Source organism: Thalassophryne amazonica, chromosome 23 (assembly GCF_902500255.1).
Source record: "Thalassophryne amazonica chromosome 23, fThaAma1.1, whole genome shotgun sequence".
NCBI classification, from domain to species: Eukaryota; Metazoa; Chordata; class Actinopteri; order Batrachoidiformes; family Batrachoididae; genus Thalassophryne; species Thalassophryne amazonica.
The window spans coordinates 13,242,809-13,263,794 of record NC_047125.1 but is presented as its reverse complement, the minus strand read 5'-3'; the positions used below and the strand labels follow the sequence as shown (position 1 = coordinate 13,263,794).

At 39.8% G+C, this 20,986-nt stretch overlaps 1 protein-coding gene across 3 annotated transcripts; it reads left to right on the top strand.

Moving 5' to 3' along the window:
• Positions 1-441: 441 nt before the first annotated feature.
• agfg2 (ArfGAP with FG repeats 2) lies at positions 442-19,730 on the top strand. 3 transcript variants are annotated; one of them, XM_034164262.1, is made up of 15 exons: positions 443-719; positions 1,133-1,226; positions 3,818-3,933; positions 7,465-7,609; positions 7,986-8,106; positions 8,182-8,286; positions 9,653-9,685; positions 11,177-11,410; positions 11,948-12,020; positions 12,136-12,179; positions 12,394-12,486; positions 18,202-18,318; positions 18,545-18,615; positions 18,745-18,860; positions 18,891-19,730. In XM_034164262.1, exons 1-15 carry the CDS (start codon positions 553-555, stop codon positions 19,039-19,041), a joined length of 1,680 nt encoding a protein of 559 aa, XP_034020153.1. In that variant the 5' UTR covers positions 443-552; the 3' UTR covers positions 19,042-19,730. The 3 variants fall into 3 exon arrangements, with proteins under 3 accessions (XP_034020154.1, XP_034020153.1, XP_034020152.1); XM_034164261.1 differs by having other exon boundaries at positions 18,745-19,730; XM_034164263.1 differs by lacking the exon at positions 9,653-9,685 and having other exon boundaries at positions 442-719; positions 18,745-19,730.
• The last annotated feature ends 1,256 nt before the right edge of the window (positions 19,731-20,986 follow it).

Here is a 20,986-nt window from a genome sequence, read left to right as displayed (position 1 = left end):
TTTGCAAATTGTTTTTTTACTTTCACTTTTGATACTCTGTGTGCTTCTTACCCTGTGTGCTGCTACACAATGCTGCTGGAATCTCAATTTTCCTGAGGGAGTCTTCCCAAAGGATTGATAAACTTCTATATAATCTAATCTAATATAATATAATCTCTTGTTGAGTTTGAAACTGTGAAGGCTCCTAAAGGACGGCCACCCAATGTTGAGTTATGACACGTTACAAAGAAAACCGTAAGAAATCACACAGGTGGAACAGTTTGCCTCAGGAATTTTGTGGATATATTGTAATTTATTTATTTATTTTTGAAGGAATTCCCTGAAGTAGAATCCGCTTAGAATCCTTTATGTTTTTATTTTGAAGAAACGCGGGTGCACATCCGGTGCTTTCTGTCTAAGTTGACACACCGCCTCTTCTGCGTAGGGTGAAGCCGCATTAAAAAAAAAAAAAAAAAAAAAAAAAAAAAAAAACCTTTCCAGAATGCGAGCGTTAACGCGCGCCGCGCAGTGAAGGCTCGGCTCGTAGGAGCCGTCAGGGCGCACGGACCAACCATGTCCAACCGAAAGCACCGGGACAACCAGGAGATCTGCGCCCGGAAGGTCCGCGAGCTGTCCCAGTCTGGAGTAAACAAACACTGCTTCGAGTGCAATCAGCCCGGGGTGACATACACCGACATCACCGTGGGCAGCTTCGTGTGCACGTCGTGCTCCGGAATGCTGTGAGTAACCTGGATTTATGTGCGAGCGCACGGAGCAGGAAAAGTACCAGGCCCAAGACCGCAGCGCGCACCGCCCCGATCGGCGCATTTTTCATTTTTTTATATATATATTTTTTACTATTGTGTATCTGTGTCTTTTACACGCAGATAATGTGTGTGGCGCAACAGTAGCGTGCGCCACACATGCGCGTGCGGGGACTGATTTAGCGTTTCTGCGTTTTCCCCTCCGAGTAACCGTCGGACCGTTAGTTGGTCCTTTTCCAGGTTTGACACTGTGGGCGTGTCTCGGGACTTCAACTGATTATCAAGGCGCAAATCTTGCACGTTTCAGACTGTCGTTTCTCAGAGATTGCACATGTTTTTTCTGTCTCATGCGTTCTGATTTCTTTTTTTTTTTTTTTTTTGCGTCCCAGGAGAGGCCTCAACCCGCCCCACAGAGTCAAGTCCATCTCCATGACGACCTTCTCCCAACAGGAAGTGGAATTTCTCCAAAACCATGGCAACGAGGTGAGTTGGGGGCGGTGCTTGCAGGTGGAGCTTGGTGCACTTTGCTGACCTGCTTTTGTTGCATCATAGAATCGAGGCAGGGGCGTGAACCCTTGAGCCCACAAGTCTCAAACCCATGCGCCTACAGGGGTTGCAGTTTGCAACTTTTCATTATGTTGTTTCACGTACAGTTTAGGGCAGCACAGTGGTTCAGTGGTTAGCACTGTTGCTTCCCAGCAAGAAGGTCATGGGTTTGATTCCCATGTGTGGCCTTTCTGCATGGAGTTTGCATGTTCTCCCCGTGTCTGCGTGGGTTCTCTGGATGCTCCGGCTTCCTCCCACATCCTAAGACATGCCCGTTAGGTGGACTGAAAACCTTTAAATTGTCCGTCGGTGCGTGTGCGGGTGTGAATGTGTGGCCCTGTGACAGACTGGCGTCCTGTCCAGGGTGTACCCTGCCTCACGCCCTATGACTGCTGGGATAGACCCCCCTAATTGGTGTAAGCGAAAATGGATAGATGTACGTATGGTTTAACCTCACTTTTCAAATTCACATAATTATCCATCACTTCTACATTCCAATTAACATCTCTCTTTGCCATCTGATTGGCTGCATTTAAAGAAAAATGAGCATTAACTATAATGCATGTTGCACTGATTTGGGCCTCATCCAGCATCATAGCTCTGATTTCACTCAATTTAACATAAATGTTTGATGCAGAATCAGGTCTATTCCAGAATTCAAACTGGATCAACCATACTGGAATTCTGCTACAACACAAGACTTCCAAATGTGTGCAAAGGTGTGATCTGGAAGCAAAAGTATTTTCCAGATTTGCAAACTTTTTTTATGCATTTCAGAAAAATTAACTGTTTTATCCTAAACCCTTCAAGATAAAGTCATTTGCAAGGATGCTGTGGCAGGTGAGACATCAGGTTTGGAACCTTGCTTTGACACCAGATGTTTGCAGAACTCTTCCAGAATTGGTCAGTTTTGGAACTGAAACAAAAATATAATAATAATAATAAATAAAATAAATATTTAAAATGGATATTTTGATAATCTGATATTTGCTTTTTAAACTGTTAATCAGAATTTAAACATTTAACAATTAAAAAAAATGTATGCGGTATTGGAGTAAAATTGTTATTATTATTCATTACTTTGCTCCAAATACAGATTTACTCTTGGCTTTCATATTTTTTTGAGATGCTTTTATTATTATTATTGTTGTTGTTGTTATTATTACCTCCACCAACTAAGTTGGAGGAGGTTGTTTTGTCCCAGCTTGTTTGTTTGTGACCAGCCTGGAGCCCACAATTTTTCATATATCATTCTTAAATTTTTACTAAAGATTCATATCCTGATAGACAAGAACTGATTCTATTTTCAAGGTCATAGGTCAAAGGTTAAAGTCAGGAAAAAGCTTGGGAAAATGGGAAAAATCCCTATCTTTAACATTGAACAAATTTTCAGAAATTCATAACTCTGTCAAAAAAGATCAAATTTCTTTCATATTTAACAGTGTTGTGTAGGATGGTTTCCTATATCGACTGCCAAAGTTTGATCCAGATCTGATCTGGATTGTGGCTTTTGTGGACATTTTAATTCAATATCGAAAAGCCCATTTGATGTACATTTTGCATCATATCGCAGTCAAAAGTGCCTCAGTCACTCTCATTTATGACAGTGAGGTGCAAACTGGCACTCTCAATGTTTGATCTGCATCTGATCCGTATTGCGGATTTCGTGGATATTTGATTTTAACATTGAAAAGCCCCTTTGATCTGTATTTTGTATTATATTTTAGCTTATGAAATAATTTGTGGAATTGGAAACTAGTGTTGGCGGAGCTTTGCGCTCTACCAGTGCAGTGCTCTAGTTTGAATTGTCATTCACAGAAATACCTGAGCTTTTGTACTCTGAGTTTGTCTGCGTGATAGCAGCTTAATTTTTTCATATAATGCACATCCTTGAAAGGATTTGCCATTAATATTTTGTGCCTTCCAAAGTTTTGCCAACTTAATTTCACTTTATGAGCAGCAGTGACTGTCACGACGGTAATATCCAGTGTCATAGAAACGGTTTGCACTTGTTTTTTGTAGCTGCAGTGGCAAAATTCAGAGAAACCCAGCAGAACCAAACAGCTCTGGAATTTCCTTTTTGACATTGTTTAATCTGCTTTTATTTGTTTTATCTGGTTTTTGGTTCTCCTCATGGACATGAAGCATCTCTCGCTGGTGCCAGTTGAACCAGTGTTCGTAATGAAGTTTGTTTCTCTTCTCCTGTGGTAAACAGAAATATGTCCCACCCAAACTCCGACCTGCTGCCGTGTTTGCGTGAGCTCTTCTGTCCCCCTTTGCATGTATCAGGCGCTGGCTATCTGATCCACGTCATCCTCTGGACACGGCTCGTGAATCATAACGCAGTAATACTCTGCACAGTTGTTTGACTGACGCTTGCAGAGGAGATGAGTCACTAATGAGAAAATCTGTTTGTGCCTGTGAGATGTTACATCTGTCAAAATGTCATCCGAAAGCCAGGTTTTTATTCAACAAACAGCTTTCTTTATGCTGCACAAAAACCTGTGTTTGTGTGTGTGTGTGTGCAGGTTGGAAGGAGGACGTGGCTGTGTGTGTTTGACCCAAAGACAGACGCCTGCTCTGACATGAAGGACTCTCAGAAGTTTAAAGAGTTTCTCCAGGACAAATATGAGAAGAAAAAATGGTGAGCATTTGGTACCGTCCGTGACACGAGGTGCCGATGTGACCAAGTGAGAGCGAAGCCTTAGAAACTAATCAAATTTGCAATAAAATTAGATTAGTTTGAATTGATGCCCTATGTACAGTGATGACTGAACAGATTTCAAACTATAAAAGAAACACCTTTAATGTTTATTATCTAGATCTGTACAAATTGTTTTCATAACGTTTTTAAGTGATAATGCCAAAAACAAGAAATCAGATGGTTTAAATAAAAAAATAAGTTTTTAATCAACATTTTACTGTTAAATATAGTTGGGATTTTATGCAAAACATAATTATGTGACTTTTTGTTAAGGAATTCTATTACAAGTGAACTTTAGCACTCAAATGACTTGTTTTCAACATCACTAGCCTTTTATTGTGCAATAATCATGCTGCTTAATCGGCGTCTTGATATGTCAAACCTGCCAGTGAACTAAATGCGTACCTTTCGTGCGCATAGAAGAAGTATTATTTTACGAGGTCTGTCAATAAAGTATAGGTCCTTTTTATTTTTTTCGAAAACTATATGGATTTCATTCATATGTTTTTACGTCAGACATGCTTGAACCCTCGTGCGCATGCGTGAGTTTTTCCACGCCTGTCGGTGACGTCATTCGCCTGTGAGCACTCCTTGTAGGAGGAGTCGTCCAGCCCCTCGTCGGAATTCCTTTGTCTGAGAAGTTGCTGAGAGACTGGCGCTTTGTTTGATCAAAATTTTTTCTAAACCTGTGAGACACATCGAAGTGGACACAGTTCGAAAAATTAAGCTGGTTTTCGGTGAAAATTTTAACAGCTGATGAGAGATTTTGAGGTGATACTGTCGCTTTAAGGACTTCCCACGGAGCGAGACGTCACACAGCGCTCCCAGGCGCCGTCGTCAGCCTGTTTCAAGCTGAAAACCTCCACATTTCAGGCTCTATTGATCCAGGACGTCATGAGAGAACAGAGAAGTTTCAGAAGAAGTCGGTTTCAGCATTTTATCCGGATATTCCACTGTTAAAGGAGATTTTTTTTAATGAAAGACGTGCGGACGGATTGCAACGTCGGCTTGCAGCCGCCGTGACGCTCCGCCACAGGAAAAACACCTCTGTTGGAAGCCTTAAGGACAAGTTGGAGCATGTCCAGCTGTTAATCAATTTCTCATATACTCACTCCACTGAAAGCCATCAAAAGCCGCCTGGATTTTACAAATGGTTATCAACACGGAGGTGTTTTTCCTGTGCTGCCGCACCGCTCCGGCTGCGTCCCGACACGCGGACCCGTCCGCACGTCTTTCATTAAAAAAATCTCCTAGTATCACCTCAAAATCTCTCATCAGCCGTTAAAATTTTTACTGAAAACCAGCTTAATTTTTCGAACCGTGTCCACTTCGATGTGTCTCACAGGTTTAGAAAAAATTTTGATCAAACAAAGCGCCAGTCTCTCAGCAACTTCTCAGACAAAGGAATTCCGACGAGGGGCTGGACGACTCCTCCCACAAGGAGTGTTCACAGGCGAATGACGTCACCGACAGGCGTGGAAAAACTCACGTATGCGCACGAGGGTTCAAGCATGTCTGACGTAAAAACATATGAATGAAATCCATATAGTTTTCGAAAAAAAATAAAAAGGACCTATACTTTATTGACAGCCCTCGTATTTCTACTTCAGCTCTTGAAAGTAGAAGCAAAAACAGAAGTGTTGTGTTGTTTTGTTGGGTATATTTATAATGGCCTCCAATAGCTCTTTCCCATTTAAAGCAGTGTGTACAATTTGCAGGTGTTTATAAGCAGAAATGGAATCTAGCATAAAAAACATCTGTTCATTAGCAGCCTCGCCACTAGGTGACACTAAATTCTACACACAGTAGCTTTGAAGGCGCAGGCGCATTAACAGATCATTTTTGAGATGTAAATAAAAAAAAACATTATTCAGATGTGCAGAGTCAGTGTACATTTTGCTTACAAAGTCATATCTGATTTAAAACAGCCGTTGCCATAAATTAGCTTGCTGAAAAGTTGCGCAATATGACCACATTATTTACAAGTAGTGGCTTATCACATGTTGTGAAAAGCCTGTGTGTGTCTTCACCTAAACCATTCATTTGTGTGTGACTTCACCTAAACCATTCATTTGTGTGTGATTTTGTACATTATTTCCTAAATTACAAGCTAACAAATACAGCTGTAGTGTTGCTTCAGTTGCTAAAGCTAACTGTTCAGTAAACATTTTCTGAACACTACTAGTTTGTTTTTTGTAATGAAAGCTATTTTGGTCATATAGCATTTTTGTGTGATGTTCAAATAAAATGTGATAATGTTAGGCTTTTTTTCTTTGTTTATTTTTTAAGTTTTTGCCAGTCAGCATTTGCTAGCGGTTATGTTGGCTAATTTGCTAGCACCCAGAGCATTCTCAATGTCGCAGTAAAGGTCAACCATTTCTGTCAGAAAGCTTTTATTGTGAAGTTGACTTAGGAAGCACAGAGCAGGTCACTCAGGTGGATAAGAAGCTGCCCTGGTAATGTGTAGATCTGGGTTTGAATCCTGCTTGTGCTACTTTGGACAAGGCACTTGATCTGCATTGTCTCAGTCCACCCAACTGTAAAATGGGTACCAGCCTATGAGAAGTAATCTGAAATGGACTGGGGAGACGAGTCATGGACTCTTGTCCACTTCACACCACAAATACCAGACATAAACACTGGTTTGATGGCCCTCAGGGCCTTTGAGGACTTACTTTTTACTTAGTGTTCCCAAAAAAGCTAGCTTTGTTGAATGTTAAGTAATTTGGCAGCTCATAATCTTTGCTTGTCAAATAAGGGAACAATTTAGGACAAACAAAGTGATATGAAAACCACAAATTTACTTTAAAAAAAATATATTCTCTGAGTCTTTGGATTTTGCTGTTGTGGCGTTTTATATCCAATTCCAACTCAATCTCACGGCAAGTTTGTGATGGCGTCACGAAAGTGATTTTTGTGATATCGTCATGAAATATGTTACATTTTCATGATGGTATCACTATTTTATGATGGTACCACAAAATTTGAGGTGACAGTTGGGGTTATGGTTAGGGTTAGTGTTAAAAATAGTGACTGAAACTTGACCGTGTCAAAAAAAATGTGACGTACTTCCTGACAGTATTATAAAAAAAAAAAAAAAAAAAAAAAAGTAAATACCACACTTTTATGTTGTGAGTGTCAAAACATCTGTGCATGCATTAAAAAAAAACAAAAAAAACTAGATTTCCTGCTCGCTCCGTTCGGCACATTCAGGAATTGGAACTGCATTAGAGGAAAGGGGGCGTGGCAAGGAGCACAATTCCTTTCCATTTAAAGCAACAGGAACAGAAACAGGTTTCATATTAGAGAAATGAGAATGTGATTGTGAATGTAGAGTATTTTTTACTACACACTAAACATCTGTTTTGTAGACACCTGGTGACCTATATTTGCTTGTTGAAATGTCACTGTAATTCTGTTTTTAAGTCATGAAGAGTCCCTTCACATTATTGAATATCTGATGTTTTTCAGGCATTTTTCCAAAAGTAAGAACCGGAGGGACGTGGAGGGTCCTTGGAGTCCAGGGATCCAAGCGGTGGCCCCGTCCCATGGTCCCTTAGGCAACCAGGCCCCCACCCATAACCTGCCCCCCAACACCAGGTCCACAAGAACACTGGTGAGTGGGCATGCATGTGTACGTGCATATTGACGGAGAATGATGGAGGTGATTTGAGGGTAGTCAACATGTGAAGGGGGAGTTCTTCCAGAATCAGGATGATTGGTGTTAAAAAAGAGGAAGTGTGGCTTTGGTGAAATAAAGTGTAAATGAAGTGAAACAAGCAGCTGAGGCAGCGTCCTCAAAGAATATAATACAAGATGGGGAACGAGCTGAATTTCTTTTAGACTACAACAGACAGAGACTGATGAGCCGGGCAGAGGGAGGGCAGGTAGCCTCCGCATCAAAGCTGGAGCTTATGAATTATTGAGACTTCTTCTGCCTTTGTCTTGCTCTCTCTTCCTCTGCTGCCCTTCTGTTCCTCTTGTCTGTCCAGCCTCAGTCCCAGCTGCCATCATGGGATCGAGCTCCCACCATCTCTCCCGCCGACATGAGAACAGACGTGTTCACCGCCCGTCCCTCTCGCTCCCAAAGCTTCAGAGACCCGCCCCTGAAAGGTCGGACGTTGATCTTCACCAAATGTCTTTTGCGATCAATATGGAAGCTGATTGAGTCTCGGTGTCTGACCACAGATCCTGCCCTGTGTGGGATTGAGAGACAGCGTCCAAGCTCGCTGTCATCGGCGCTGGGAGCTCATAACCACGCCCCCTCTTTCCCCGCCCTTCCACGACCCTCAGGTTTGTCTCACTTTCACAACTTACATACTCCTGTCATGTTGTCAAAATTGTGCAAGCCACTGATTATTTTAACTGGTTTCAAACTGGCAGCCCAAGAGCCAGTTGAGGCCCGTGACAGTCATTTACGGCCCACAGTGTGCAATAAGTACGGAAGTAGAACTACAAGAAGTTTATAAGCGGGATGTTAAAGTACAGTGTGTTATAGAATGGATTCTGTGTAGCTGTGTTTTTTTTTTTTTTTTTTTTTTTAGCCAATCGAGATTATATGTTGGGCTTTTCTACAGTGAATAGGGGAATGTGTTGTAAACCAGTTTGGAAAGAGGATAAATAAGAAAAGTAAATAAAAGTTAAACTTCAAAACCGATTAAGATTTTATAAGACTAATATGATCCGTCATAAAATTCCTACATCTAGCTCAGTAATGATGCTTCAGATTAGCAGATTGGATTATTTTATCTTCTCGGAAAACCTCAGAAAGCCTAGAAGGGTGCCTGTGGTAAATTGGGACAGTCCGTCATTGTGCTTGGTCTTGTTTTAACTTGTCGGATTTTCAACACATTCAAAAATTTCATTCATTCCATCATTTTCTGTACCTGCTTACTCTATTTAAGGGTCATGGGGGACTAGAAACTATCCCAGCAGTCACAGTGCGAGAGGTGGTGTACACCCTGGACAAAATGCTAATCAATTGCATGTTCAAAGTTCAAAAACCTATTTTTTTTTCTGGAGCAAACTTTCACATACTTTCGAAATCTGTTGCATTTTATGTGTCATCAAACTGCAAACTAAACCACATTCTTGGTGAACTGTGACCTTCACATGCCGGTTTCTCACTGTTCTAGACCATGAACTTCCTGAAGGTAAATGAGTGAAGGTGAGAATTATACCTGAGTGAGTGAGAGACCATATGGGGATATTTTAATCGCTTCTGTTTGAGGCCATCTGTCCGGAGCTAGATCTCAGTAATCGCTGCAATTCTTCATATTTAGTATATTAGAACTGCACCATGATATAATGCCCGACATATCAAACTGTACTTGAATGGACCACCGCCAATGTTAGCGATGTGTAATTGTGCATTTTTCAATAATTTCAGGGGGGTTTTTTGTCATATTTTATATGATGATGTTGAGTAACTCTGCTACAGTGTGCATCATAATATAATAATTGTTAAATGTGAAATGTCATAATGTAAGTTTTGATGTGTACACTTACTGCCCCCTATTGGTTGTGTGAAAACAATGGCATTTAGCAGCCCTTGCTGTTTGTTTAAGGAACTCTTTCTAACTCAGAATTGTCAATTTAGTCATTTAAGTGTTTAATCTCCCTCTCTTCTTTTTCTTGCCCCTCTTTTCCAAACTCGTAGCAAGTAGCACTTTCAAAAACCATTTCACTTTAGGTAAGGAGACTGATGATGACTTTGAGTACGTGCTGAATGGCTGAGATCAATAAGCTTCTTCGTGCTGTATTATTCATAAAAGCTGCTACACGTCCGGCCTGCGCTAGTGCTGACCGCGCCCCGCATGCTTGCACATTCCACTGTGCAGCGCCGCCAGAGGAGCCATGTGCCATTCATGCTAGCTAGCTGCCATCACAAGCTACAGCTGGGGTTGATATTTTTCATCATCAGTCAGGGTTTCATTACTTCAAAGTACAGACACATAAACACTGTTCCATCAGAGGAGAAAGCTGAATGTAACACTATTTTTAGGCCGTAGCAACTGCTGCCGTCACCTCGGTTAGCGGGTAGCTGCTGGTATGTTGCACTACGTTGGTGTTGAAGCACTTAAAATGTATGTAGGGCACAGCTGTAATCTCACAATACACAGTAACTGGCCAGTCAAGGTATGTTCCCCGATATAGGCCATATCTCTGAACTCTACAGGACACTGGTCATATCAGACAAATTTAGCGAAGGCTTCTCTGGACGGTTGCATGATCGTCCGTGTCAATTCTATATCTGTATGTTGTTCCAGCATGCCTTGTTGCTAATGTTTGTGCAAAGATACTAACTTCACTGATTAATATCCTGCCTATGCTGTAATCTTCCCATTGTATTTATTTTATCGGCACTTTGTTGGCTAGCTTCAGAGTTTGGATTTGCTATCAGTGTCCAATGACAACAACAATGACCTCATTGTCCTGCGTGAAAGTTTGTGGTGTAACAGTAAAATTATTGCATTTCTACAACCCTATTATACATTAAAGCAACTTCATTAATGTAAAAGGAAAATAAGTGATCAAGAACCTACATCTGGATCCTGATCAATACTAAAATTTCTTGAGTTGTTCCTCTTGGTAACATTAACCAAACTACCAAGTTAATAAGCATCTTTTTTTTTTTTTAAGAAAATCATCATTTTACTGAAAAACATGCTTGATCCAGAATCCACATCAAGATGCCGATCAATTATAACAGGTTATTTATTTTACATCATCAAATTTATTTTTCCAAAAATATTTATGAAGATTGTCTCCAAATGTTTTGAGAAATTGACCGACATGTCCAAAATTGCCTCATATTTCCATCGAAAAGAAAACAAGAAATCCATAATTCACATCTGGAGCCCCATCAAATCCAAAATGCAGTGATTAAAATTGAACTATGTACCATGTTTTGAGGCAATTTTACTCACAGATATTTGAGCTCCCCCCAACATATAACAAAGAAAAGTGCTCCAGAATTTAATACCAAAATATTATTATTTGATATCAGTTAATTTATTCTTACAAAAAGATTGGTGGAGTTTTGAGAAACATCCTTCAGACTAAATGTCTGCATTACTGTGTACTAAAAACAAGTAATCTGTGATCCACATGTGGATCCTGATGTACTTTTCAAAAGCTTTCATGGAGACTGGCTCTAAATGCCTTATTTTCCTTCTGTCAGGTCGCACGGTGTCGGCCTCGGGGGCCACGGGGCCCTTCAGGGCCTTTCCAAAGTCTCTCAGTGTGGATTTTGTCAGCCTGAACCACCCTCATGCTCTGCCTCAGTCTTTGTCCCAGCAGCAGGCTGCTGCTGGCATCGGCCAGACAACGCCACCCATCACCACCCCCAACGCCCAGGATAAATACGCCGCCGTGTCGCATCTAGACAGCGTCTTCTCTGACTCATCGGCCACAGGTGACAGATGTTTGCATGTACAGTAAGTTCTTGGTGTGGTTGAGTGCACTTTTTCTGTGTGTGTGTGTTTGCGGTAAATGTGTCTTGCAGAAGCAGAAGTAACAGATAGAGGGGAGAGAAACCATCAGGGCGTGCTCAGCTCAGTTGCATAACTCCTTACTCCAAATGCCAGAGGCTTTTAGCAGCTGAATTATGCTCATTGTGTTTCCCTGCTCTCAGACAATCCCAATAAAAAGACCAATAAGAAGCCGTTGTTTTCGACTTTTATCACAGTGTCCCCTCTAACAGAGTACAGTATTGATTTTTTTTGTTGTTTTCGCTCTGTCTCACATTGATTCCTACTGGGCTGAATGCAGACATAACAATCTATTCTACATTATTATTTTAGCAGTTTAGCCACGCTTAAAATGAACAGTTCAAACTCTCTGTGTGTGTGGTTTTTTTTTACTCACTACAGCTCGTGTTGCAGCACCTGATTTCACAAATAAACCGTCACTTTGGTTATGTTGTGGTCTGTATTAAATGTTTGTGTTGCAGCACCATCTGGTGGCCCACCGCAGAACAGCACCCTCTTTGGCAGCAGGTTGTCATCCAGCTCGACCCCTGCCAGGTAAAAAAACCAAAACAAAACAGAACAAAAAAGTCCAGTCAGATAATGTTTTTGTCAGCGTGACAGATGTTTTTAAAAATTCTCACGTACTTATTGGTCTTCCTCCTCTTCTCAGTTCCCCTGGTGTGGATGCGGTTTCCAGTTCCCAAACCTTTGCAAGTAGGTGCTGAGAATCAGCTGCATTGATCTCTTCTGCTAACCTGCATTTACGCTGCATTCCTTCAGTTTGAATGCCACCCAGCACCCCTAATTAGGGTCCATTTGTCTGACCCCGGAGCAGAGCGGCTTGAATAGCCTGGAATGTGCCCGGTTAACCCCACACACACACTGAATTATCTCCTCGTGTCTCCCCCTCTCTGTGTGTGTGTCTCAGATTTCCCAAACCCATTCAGCTTCAGCTCTGGCTCAGCTTCCCAGCAGCCTGTCGCCCTCTCCCCCAGTAACCCTTTCAGCAGCACCTCAGGAGGTGAGACTCGTGGTCGGGGGGGGGGGCAGTTTGTGGAGTGCTATGGAGGGGTGTCCTCCACCCGTAACCAAGCCGTTTTATTCTGCACCTTTTGTCAAGTGTGAAAAGGCTGCTGTCAGTGGGAACTACATGTGCGATCCACTGCACATGTAGTCTTTAGGAGTTCTTATAAATCCAGGCTTTCAAATCAAAAGTCATTGTTTGACATCACACAGTCTGACGTTGGTTTTACTATATATAAAATTAGAAACTGTGATTAAAATGTCATGTTTCAAGAAAGACCAGTGCTTGCATTTTTTACATAAAAAACCTAGATGGGCAATTCAACAGTGATATTAAAATAAATTATTACCCAATGGCCATATTTGATGGCTTCAGGTAATAATTTATTTAAATTTGCAAAGACTTTGCGTCTGTCCGTCTCTGTGCTCAACATAAGTCCAGTCCTATTACTGCCAGTCTTCAAATTCACAGGGAACGCACACAGGGCGTTGGACTGGGGGGTAAAGGGTACTATGTGCCCAGGGCCCAGAGCATGGGGGGGGGCCCCAAAAAAACTGGCATTAAATACATTTTTGTATTGCATTTAATTAATGTCCATACAATTCATGTTGTAAAAGCGTATAATTAGAATGAATGTATAAATGTTGCAAAACATAATTCTGCTCTAACAATAATATTGAAAGATCTCTGAGGGCCCTTCCCACCTCTGCACAGTTGTACAATGGTTTAGTCCAGGCGCACAGGCGACACTCCCCCCACCACACACACACACACACACACACACACACACACACATCCCAGAAAGAGGTGTTTAGTAGTGCTGAAACAACTAATCAATTTATAATCGATTATTAAAATAGTTGTAAACTAATTTAGTCATCAGTTACTTGTTAAATAACTTTGTTTTACCGCAAATGTTTCGTTTCTTCCATATAAATCAACCGTTTCAGCAGCGCGTCTTTGCTTTGAACCTTGAACCAATCGAAGCAGTGATTCGCAGATCGAAGCAGTGCTTCGATCTGGTGCTTTGTTGATTCAGTGTTTTATTTCGCTTAATCTTAATTTTTCCCTACTAAAACCCCAAAGAGCATATGTCTGAGAGTAATATTTACCTTTTTATGTTAACGTGACCTGTTATGGTCTTCTGAAACAGTTGATAGATGTGTTTTATAACTTAAAAACCGATGCTAACGCGTTAGCGTGTCTATGGCTTTTTCATGTTGAAGTTAGCATTAAGCTGTTGCAGCTGTCAGCACATTTGTTTTCTGTATAATAATTCATGGCTCAGCGAGTCAAATGTATTACAAATTGTAATATTTTATTCGTTTATTTTTATTTATATATCAATAATAATAATAGTAGAAACAACAATAATAGTAATAATAACTAATAATGCCACAATACAGTTTTAGAGAAACGGACAAAAAGAATCTGATAAAACAAAACAGAAAAGATTAAACCAACTAACAATGAACATAAATAAATATAGAAATAACTGTTTCCTGTGAACACCGAGTGACTCTTAAACCTCCACTTCATCCCTGTTTTATTTAAGTTTAATGACAATTTGTTTCGGTCAAACCACATCTAAGCTGTGTTTTTACACAAGAAAAAAATAAAATGCAGTAAACTGCACATTCGTGTCTTTTTTCATGAAAATATGTTTTTAAAGATCACATATTACACTTTAGTCAGGCCTTTAAAATAATTTCATAGACTCTTGCTTTAATATGTTGTCAGTTGTTGAGATAGTTGCTGTAGACATCTAAAAATGCTCATAATCATGTGAAACCTGGTGGAAATCTCTTTGTGGTGTGTCGGTGATTATGTATGTGCAAAATAAAACAAAACTCTACTCCAGGTATGTTTTTGACGAGAATATAACATAACTTTGTTACAAGGTCAAATGTTGATGTTGCGTGATAAAGGCCTTTTCATAATAACTCATTTAAAGAAATAATGGCAAAACTCACATGTAAGTATAAAAAAAAAAACAAAAAAAAACGATTAATTGAAAAAATAATCGACCGATGAACTGACTAGTAAAATAATCGTTAGTTGCAGCCCTAGTGTTTAGGCTGAAATAAAATATGTCTTTCCTAAAAAAATCAAAGTCCGGATTTCAAAAAAGAAGAGAAAAAAGGACAGGAAAGAAAACTAAATGAGGGAAAGCAGCTGCTAACCAAATTCTTTGAAAAGAGAGGTTAGCTTGAAAGCTAGCTATATTGAGTTGAGGGGTCCTGGGGGACCAAATTGCACCATTTTTCTAGAAATGGTGCAATTTGGTGCATTCCTGTGCATTTAACAGATGGGAATGCACCAAATTGCACCATTTTTCTAGAAAATGGTGCAGTTTGGTCCCCCAGACCCCCAACTCAATATTGCTCCCCCAACTTTAAAAAGGGTTCTGACTCCCAGGTGTGATCTAAGGTATACATGATTTAGACCTGGTTTGGCTACGCATTAGAAATTTGGTGTTTGCGTTAATAAAAAAGAACATAACAGTGGGGGGGGGGTGGGGGGGGGGGTGGGTCTCAATATGGCTAATACCTAGGGCCCAGAATTTGGTGCTGCACTCCTGGGGACACAGACCTTGGACAAGTTCAGCCATGACTAACATTGACCTATTTTAAGAGAATAAAAAGTCACATTCTGTTTCAATCTGTTCCGTTTTTTTTTTGTTTTTTTTTGGTGAGGCGGATGACAGCCATTCAGAGTAGAGCTCACCGTGATGTCAGTGGCAGGTCTCTTTAAAAATGCTTCATTTGTGTGTTTATATAATGTTTCTCATATATTCTGTATAACCTAGTGAGAAATAAACACTTCTAAAAATGAAAACGCTGCTTTCGGAAACTAACAAAACCTCTGAAGTGATTTAAAAGAGATTTTGCGAACGTTAGCGTGGTGACAACAAAGGATAGCTGCAAACCATTTCCTTTGTGTGTAAATATAACCGCTTTATCATATATTACGTAAAAGCTAGCGAGAAATAAACACTTCTAAAACTGAAAACACAGTTTTTGTAACCTGATAACACCTCTGGAGTGATTTACAAAACATTTTACGGATGACAGCATGCACACTAACTTCCGCTAACTCAAAGCTAACTTCCGCTCTTGTCAAAAGTAAACATAAACATAAATATTGCTTATGGTTGATTGATTGATAGATAGATAGAGGGGTTTTATTGAACATGTACAAAGTGTAAGTAAGACAATAGGATCTTAATGTAAATAATAAATGTGTGTGTATGTACCTCAACAAAAATATAAACGCAACACTTTTGGTTTTGCTCCCATTTTGTATGAGATGAACTCAAAGATCTAAAACTTTTTCCACATACACAGTATCACCATTTCCCTCAAATATTGATCACAAAACCAGTCTAAATCTGTGATAGTGAGCACTTCTCCTTTGCTGAGATAATCCATCCCACCTCACAGGTGTGCCATATCAAGATGCTGATTAGACACCATGATTAGTGCACAGGTGTGCCTTAGACTGCCCACAATAAAAGGCCACTCTGAAAGGTGCAGTTTTGTTTTATTGGGGGGGGATACCAGTCAGTATCTGGTGTGACCACCATTTGCCTCATGCAGTGCAACACATCTCTTTCGCATAAAGTTGAAGAGAAGACCTCTCCAACGTGCCAAACGCCAGCGAATGTGAGCATTTGCCCACTCAAGTCGGTTACGACGACGAACTGGAGTCAGGTCGAGACCCCGATGAGGACGACGAGCATGCAGACAAGCTTCCCTGAGACGGTTTCTGACAGTCTGTGCAGAAATTCTTTGGTTATGCAAACCGATTGTTTCAGCAGCTGTCCGAGTGGCTGGTCTCAGAACGATCTTGGAGGTGAACCATGCTGGATGTGGAGGTCCTGGGCTGGTGTGGTTACACGTGGTCTGCGCGTATGAGGCTGGTTGGATGTAACTTGCCAAATTCTCTGAAACGCCTTTGGAGATGGCTTATGGTAGAGACATGACATTCAATACACAAGCAACAGCTCTGGTTGACATTCCTGCTGTCAGCATGCCAATTGCACGCTCCCTCAAATCTTGCGACATCTGGTGGCATTGTGCTGTGTGATAAAACTGCACCTTTCAGAGTGGCCTTTTATTGTGGGCAGTCTAAGGCACACCTGTGCACTAATCATTGGTGGTCTAATCAGCATCTTGGGTATGGCACACCTGTGAGGTGGGATGGATTATCTCAGCAAAGGAGAAGTGCTCACTATCACAGATTTAGACTGGTTTGTGAACAATATTGAGGGAAATGGTGATTATTGTGTATGTGGAAAAAGTTTTACATCTTTGAGTTCATCTCATACAAAATGGGAGCAAAACCAAAAGTGTTGCGTTTATATTTTTGTTGAGTGTATATATATATATATTATATATATATATATATATATATATATATATATATATATATATATATATATTGCACTGGGATACCAATTAAACAACTGCAAATTATTAAGACAACATGCTCATCAACCGAGAGTATTTAGCATTGTGTTATCTTTTTTAGGATTTCCAGCTGCCTCCCAGTTATCTGGATTTGACCTGCACCCACTTATTTTCGTTATCGTTTTAATCCTTTTGTTAATTAATTGATTAAATTTCTTAATTGAAAGACACCAGAATGCCATCAAAAAATAAAAATGACAAACATTTGTTACTTCATTTGCACAATCCTACTAATAAGGAGAGTTAACAGTTAATATTAGTATTCACAGAAATCAGTTTATTAATGAAAGTAGACTTCAAATCTAATTTTTTTTTTTTTTTCAACTTTGGAATCAAAATTAATCAAAGTGATTTGCAGTTAACATTTAAAACCAAACTTGTACAATAATTTATTCATATCATTCACATTATCTAGCTTGCTTCCTCTTAAAAATGCACTAATACTAATTAACCAGTGTTTTTAATCTTTTGTACATAGAATAGTTGTGATTGTATGTCAGTTTATGATAGTTTACCTATTGGTTGGATAATGTTTGCTAGCTGTGTATGTTAGCTCAGTTGACAAAATAGCTATTCTAGTTTATAGGTGTGTTAGAGGTTTGTAAGTAGTGGCTGATGTGCATTAAGTTAACATTAACCAGCTGCTGACTCTATTACTATAGACTATATATTATGGTTGACGAATGAGCTTTGTGTGTAAATGTAGGTTAGCTGATGTGGCTTAAATGGCTAATGTTGGCGAGTGATAGATGTCAGCCTAAGCATAGTAGACAATTCATACTTGTGGCAATCCAAAAGTATTGTGAAAATTTGTAGGCTTCTGATGCATTTCCAAAAATAAATAAATTAACCAGTGCCCTCCTGCAGATGGTGGTTAGTTTTGGCAGCACAAATGTCCGAGTTTGTCCACCTTCTCATAATGTGCAAAATATTTGCAGGTCAATGTTCAACCCTAATGTTGAACTTAGCTCAGTAGATAAATTAAACCACTTTAGCTAACCATTATGTCACCAACAATAAATTTTCCATCTTATATGGATGTGTTCAGTGTAAGTCAACAGTTGGCTTCTGTGTCATAAATGCCTAATGCTAGCCATTATAGTTAGCATTACCTATGCTATGCTATGGAGTCTGGCTCAGTAGGCTGGTGAATTACATGTGTTTGTGTCTGGATATGTTACATGTTAGCTGATTATTGTCCAGTGTATCTTTGAGAGCTAATGGTCAGTCTCTTCTCCAGGTGACTCCAACGCATTTGTCACCTTACCTACGTCAGTTTTCCCGCCATCTGCCTCCTTCCCAGCAATTGCATCCCAGAATGCATTTCCTCACGAGACAAGCAACCGGGCAGCCAACGGTAAGTCATGAAGTACAATTTTACAGAAACAAAGACGCTAATCAGTGCTGGTAAACATTCTGCATTTGCTGCAGTTAAGTCTTTTCTTAATTGTTGGCTTGGACACAAGATACGGCTAGAAAGTGTTCTTGATCCGTCTAAATGTTCTGATAGAGCTTTTTGTTTGGACGTTAACACCGCAAAATTGAGGACCTTAGCTTAACCAGATGTTATTTCTATTATTCAGGATTTGACTCTTTTCCTGCATCTGACTCTCAGCCCAAAGTACCTCGGCCCATGTCAGTGAACCCGTTTACTGTGAGTACCTACTCAGTACCCGACAAACAACTGGCACTAAGTGCTCTTTAGCAAAAACGGGTATTTATTTTTTCATCCCCCAAGTTCTAACATAGTTTTCCACTGATGTCTTTTCTTTGTATCTTTCAGGGTAACGTTAACCCAGTCGAGGGACATCCCTTAATCCTTTCATTTGATTGTACCCCTTTCGTAATCTCACCCCCCATGCAAACCATCCATCAACCATCTCTGGGAACCAGAGCGGGAGGAGGATGGGGGGGGGGGGGGGGGGGAGTGAACCTGAGGAATTGCTGCCATTTCAATCCCTCTGGAGCATCTTCACCTTCCGTCGGAGGGTTCGACCCCCCCCATCCACCTGTACGCTCCCTTTCCGCCCCTCTGTCGGTGTTTACGCGTGTCCATCAGGGGAACCAAAATAAGGCGTGAATGTTTCCATGTGTCTTTGTGGAGGTGTGAGAGGACAGCTTCGTGTGAATGTACTCGCCTGTGTGACATTCGTCAAACACGTTCTCGTACCTGGTAGAATCCACCTCAGGGCTCAGTTGGAGTCACGACTAAACAACACCTCTGTGATTTTCGCGGTAACGCGCTCACATTGCTGCTGCTACTTTGCTACTTTCATCTCCTGCTTAAAAGTGCAACAATGTTGCCCTTGTTTGTGTGTGTGTGTGTGTGTGTGTGTGTCTGTCTCAGTTGAGCAAACATCCAAAAAGCCGTTAGATCAAGAGAGGAGTCGCTGGTTGGAACAACCTCAACAGTATTGCGATGCTTGTTAGAAAGCTTCCGGAGATCAGGCGGGATGATCTGTGTCGAAGTCCCCGTGAACATGTTGGTGTTTGTTACTGATCTGATTTTCGATTTCAGGACGGTCCGCGTTTTCCACTCTCAGGCTGCATGCGCTTAGAGGGCTAAAAAGGAGATGCTACTGAATGTAAAAGCTGTGTATACTTCATCGCTTCATGTACCGGACCAAATGTTTCTAGCTGTTTTTCGGTTTACATGGAGGCGAAGGTTATTTCCCATATTTTGCCAAAAAAAATTTTAAGAGATGTAATATCATCTTTGTAATGACAAATACTCATATTCATAAAATCAGTTTGTTGCTTCTTAAATCACTTTGCCTCAGTGTGATTTTTAACCTCCTTCATGGTGAAAGTTTGGGTCATTTAAAACAGCAGGGGGCGCTTGGTGATCGCTTTGTTTTTTTTGTACTAATATTTGAATGCATACTGTATTGGAATGGTGCAAAAAAAATCTGCACAGCTCTGAAAAGAAAATCCTTTATGTTGCATTTACAGGACTAGTGCAAAACAAATATGTGTATTAATATCCATTATTTCAAGGGATTAATTTTAGCTTCCATTAGTGATTGATTCCTACAAGAGCTTCATCTGCCTAATCAGCAGATGAAATGTTCAGATCAAAATTAATGTTACCCTATTTTCATATTTTTATGAGAGCTTCTACTTTTATTTGCAAAATATTTTTGTGCAGTAACAGTACATAATGCACAGTCTGTGTGATGTTTCCATATACATGTGTATAATTTAATCAAACACGATATTTTTCTGTCATAAACGGAAGAATTTGGATTTATTCATGTTGGTGCATTCAAATTCTGTAGGAAGTGTGGGTAATCGCAGCAAATAACTCAGAATAAAGGGTGTCAAAAATAAACAGGAAAGTTTTCTTTTGTTTTTTAAAGCATTTTCTTAACCTGTAACCTGAAATTATACAACATTCAGTGTTGCAGAAATTTAGCGGTAAATTATGCTAGAATTTTTAGGTATTTTATAACTGAATGGTGGGCCATGACATAATCTAATAAAACCTAATAAAAGGAATTTTTGAAAATATTACAAATGTTCTGCTGACCTTTGATAATCTGTTTAAATGCTTCCTTGGAAAAAAAAGAGACTTTTTTTATTGATATTATTTATTTTTGCAAATTTTCTGAACAAATCAGTGCTAGAGTACTTATCCTTTCTTTAAAATATTGTTTTAAGTGACAAAAGCTTTTATACATAGAAACATATTAGCTGAACAAATTATTACTATGTTTTTTCTTGAAACTTATCTTTTTAAACATTTTGAAAGCTAACAGACAATGTTTAAATAAAATTATGCAGTTATTTTATGTAGAAAATCAATTTAAAACAACTGAACACAAAATGATGATGTTACTTTTCAAAATGTAATCATTAATTTTAAGAAAAGCCACCATAATTTCTTCCTCCGGTTCTTTATTTCTAAAAATGCCTATACTTTTTAAAATCATTTGAACAAAAATGCAAAATCTTTTAAACATTTATATTAGGAAAAAAAGAGCAAGTCGTTTATTAATTTAAATAAGTATATACATTTGATTAAA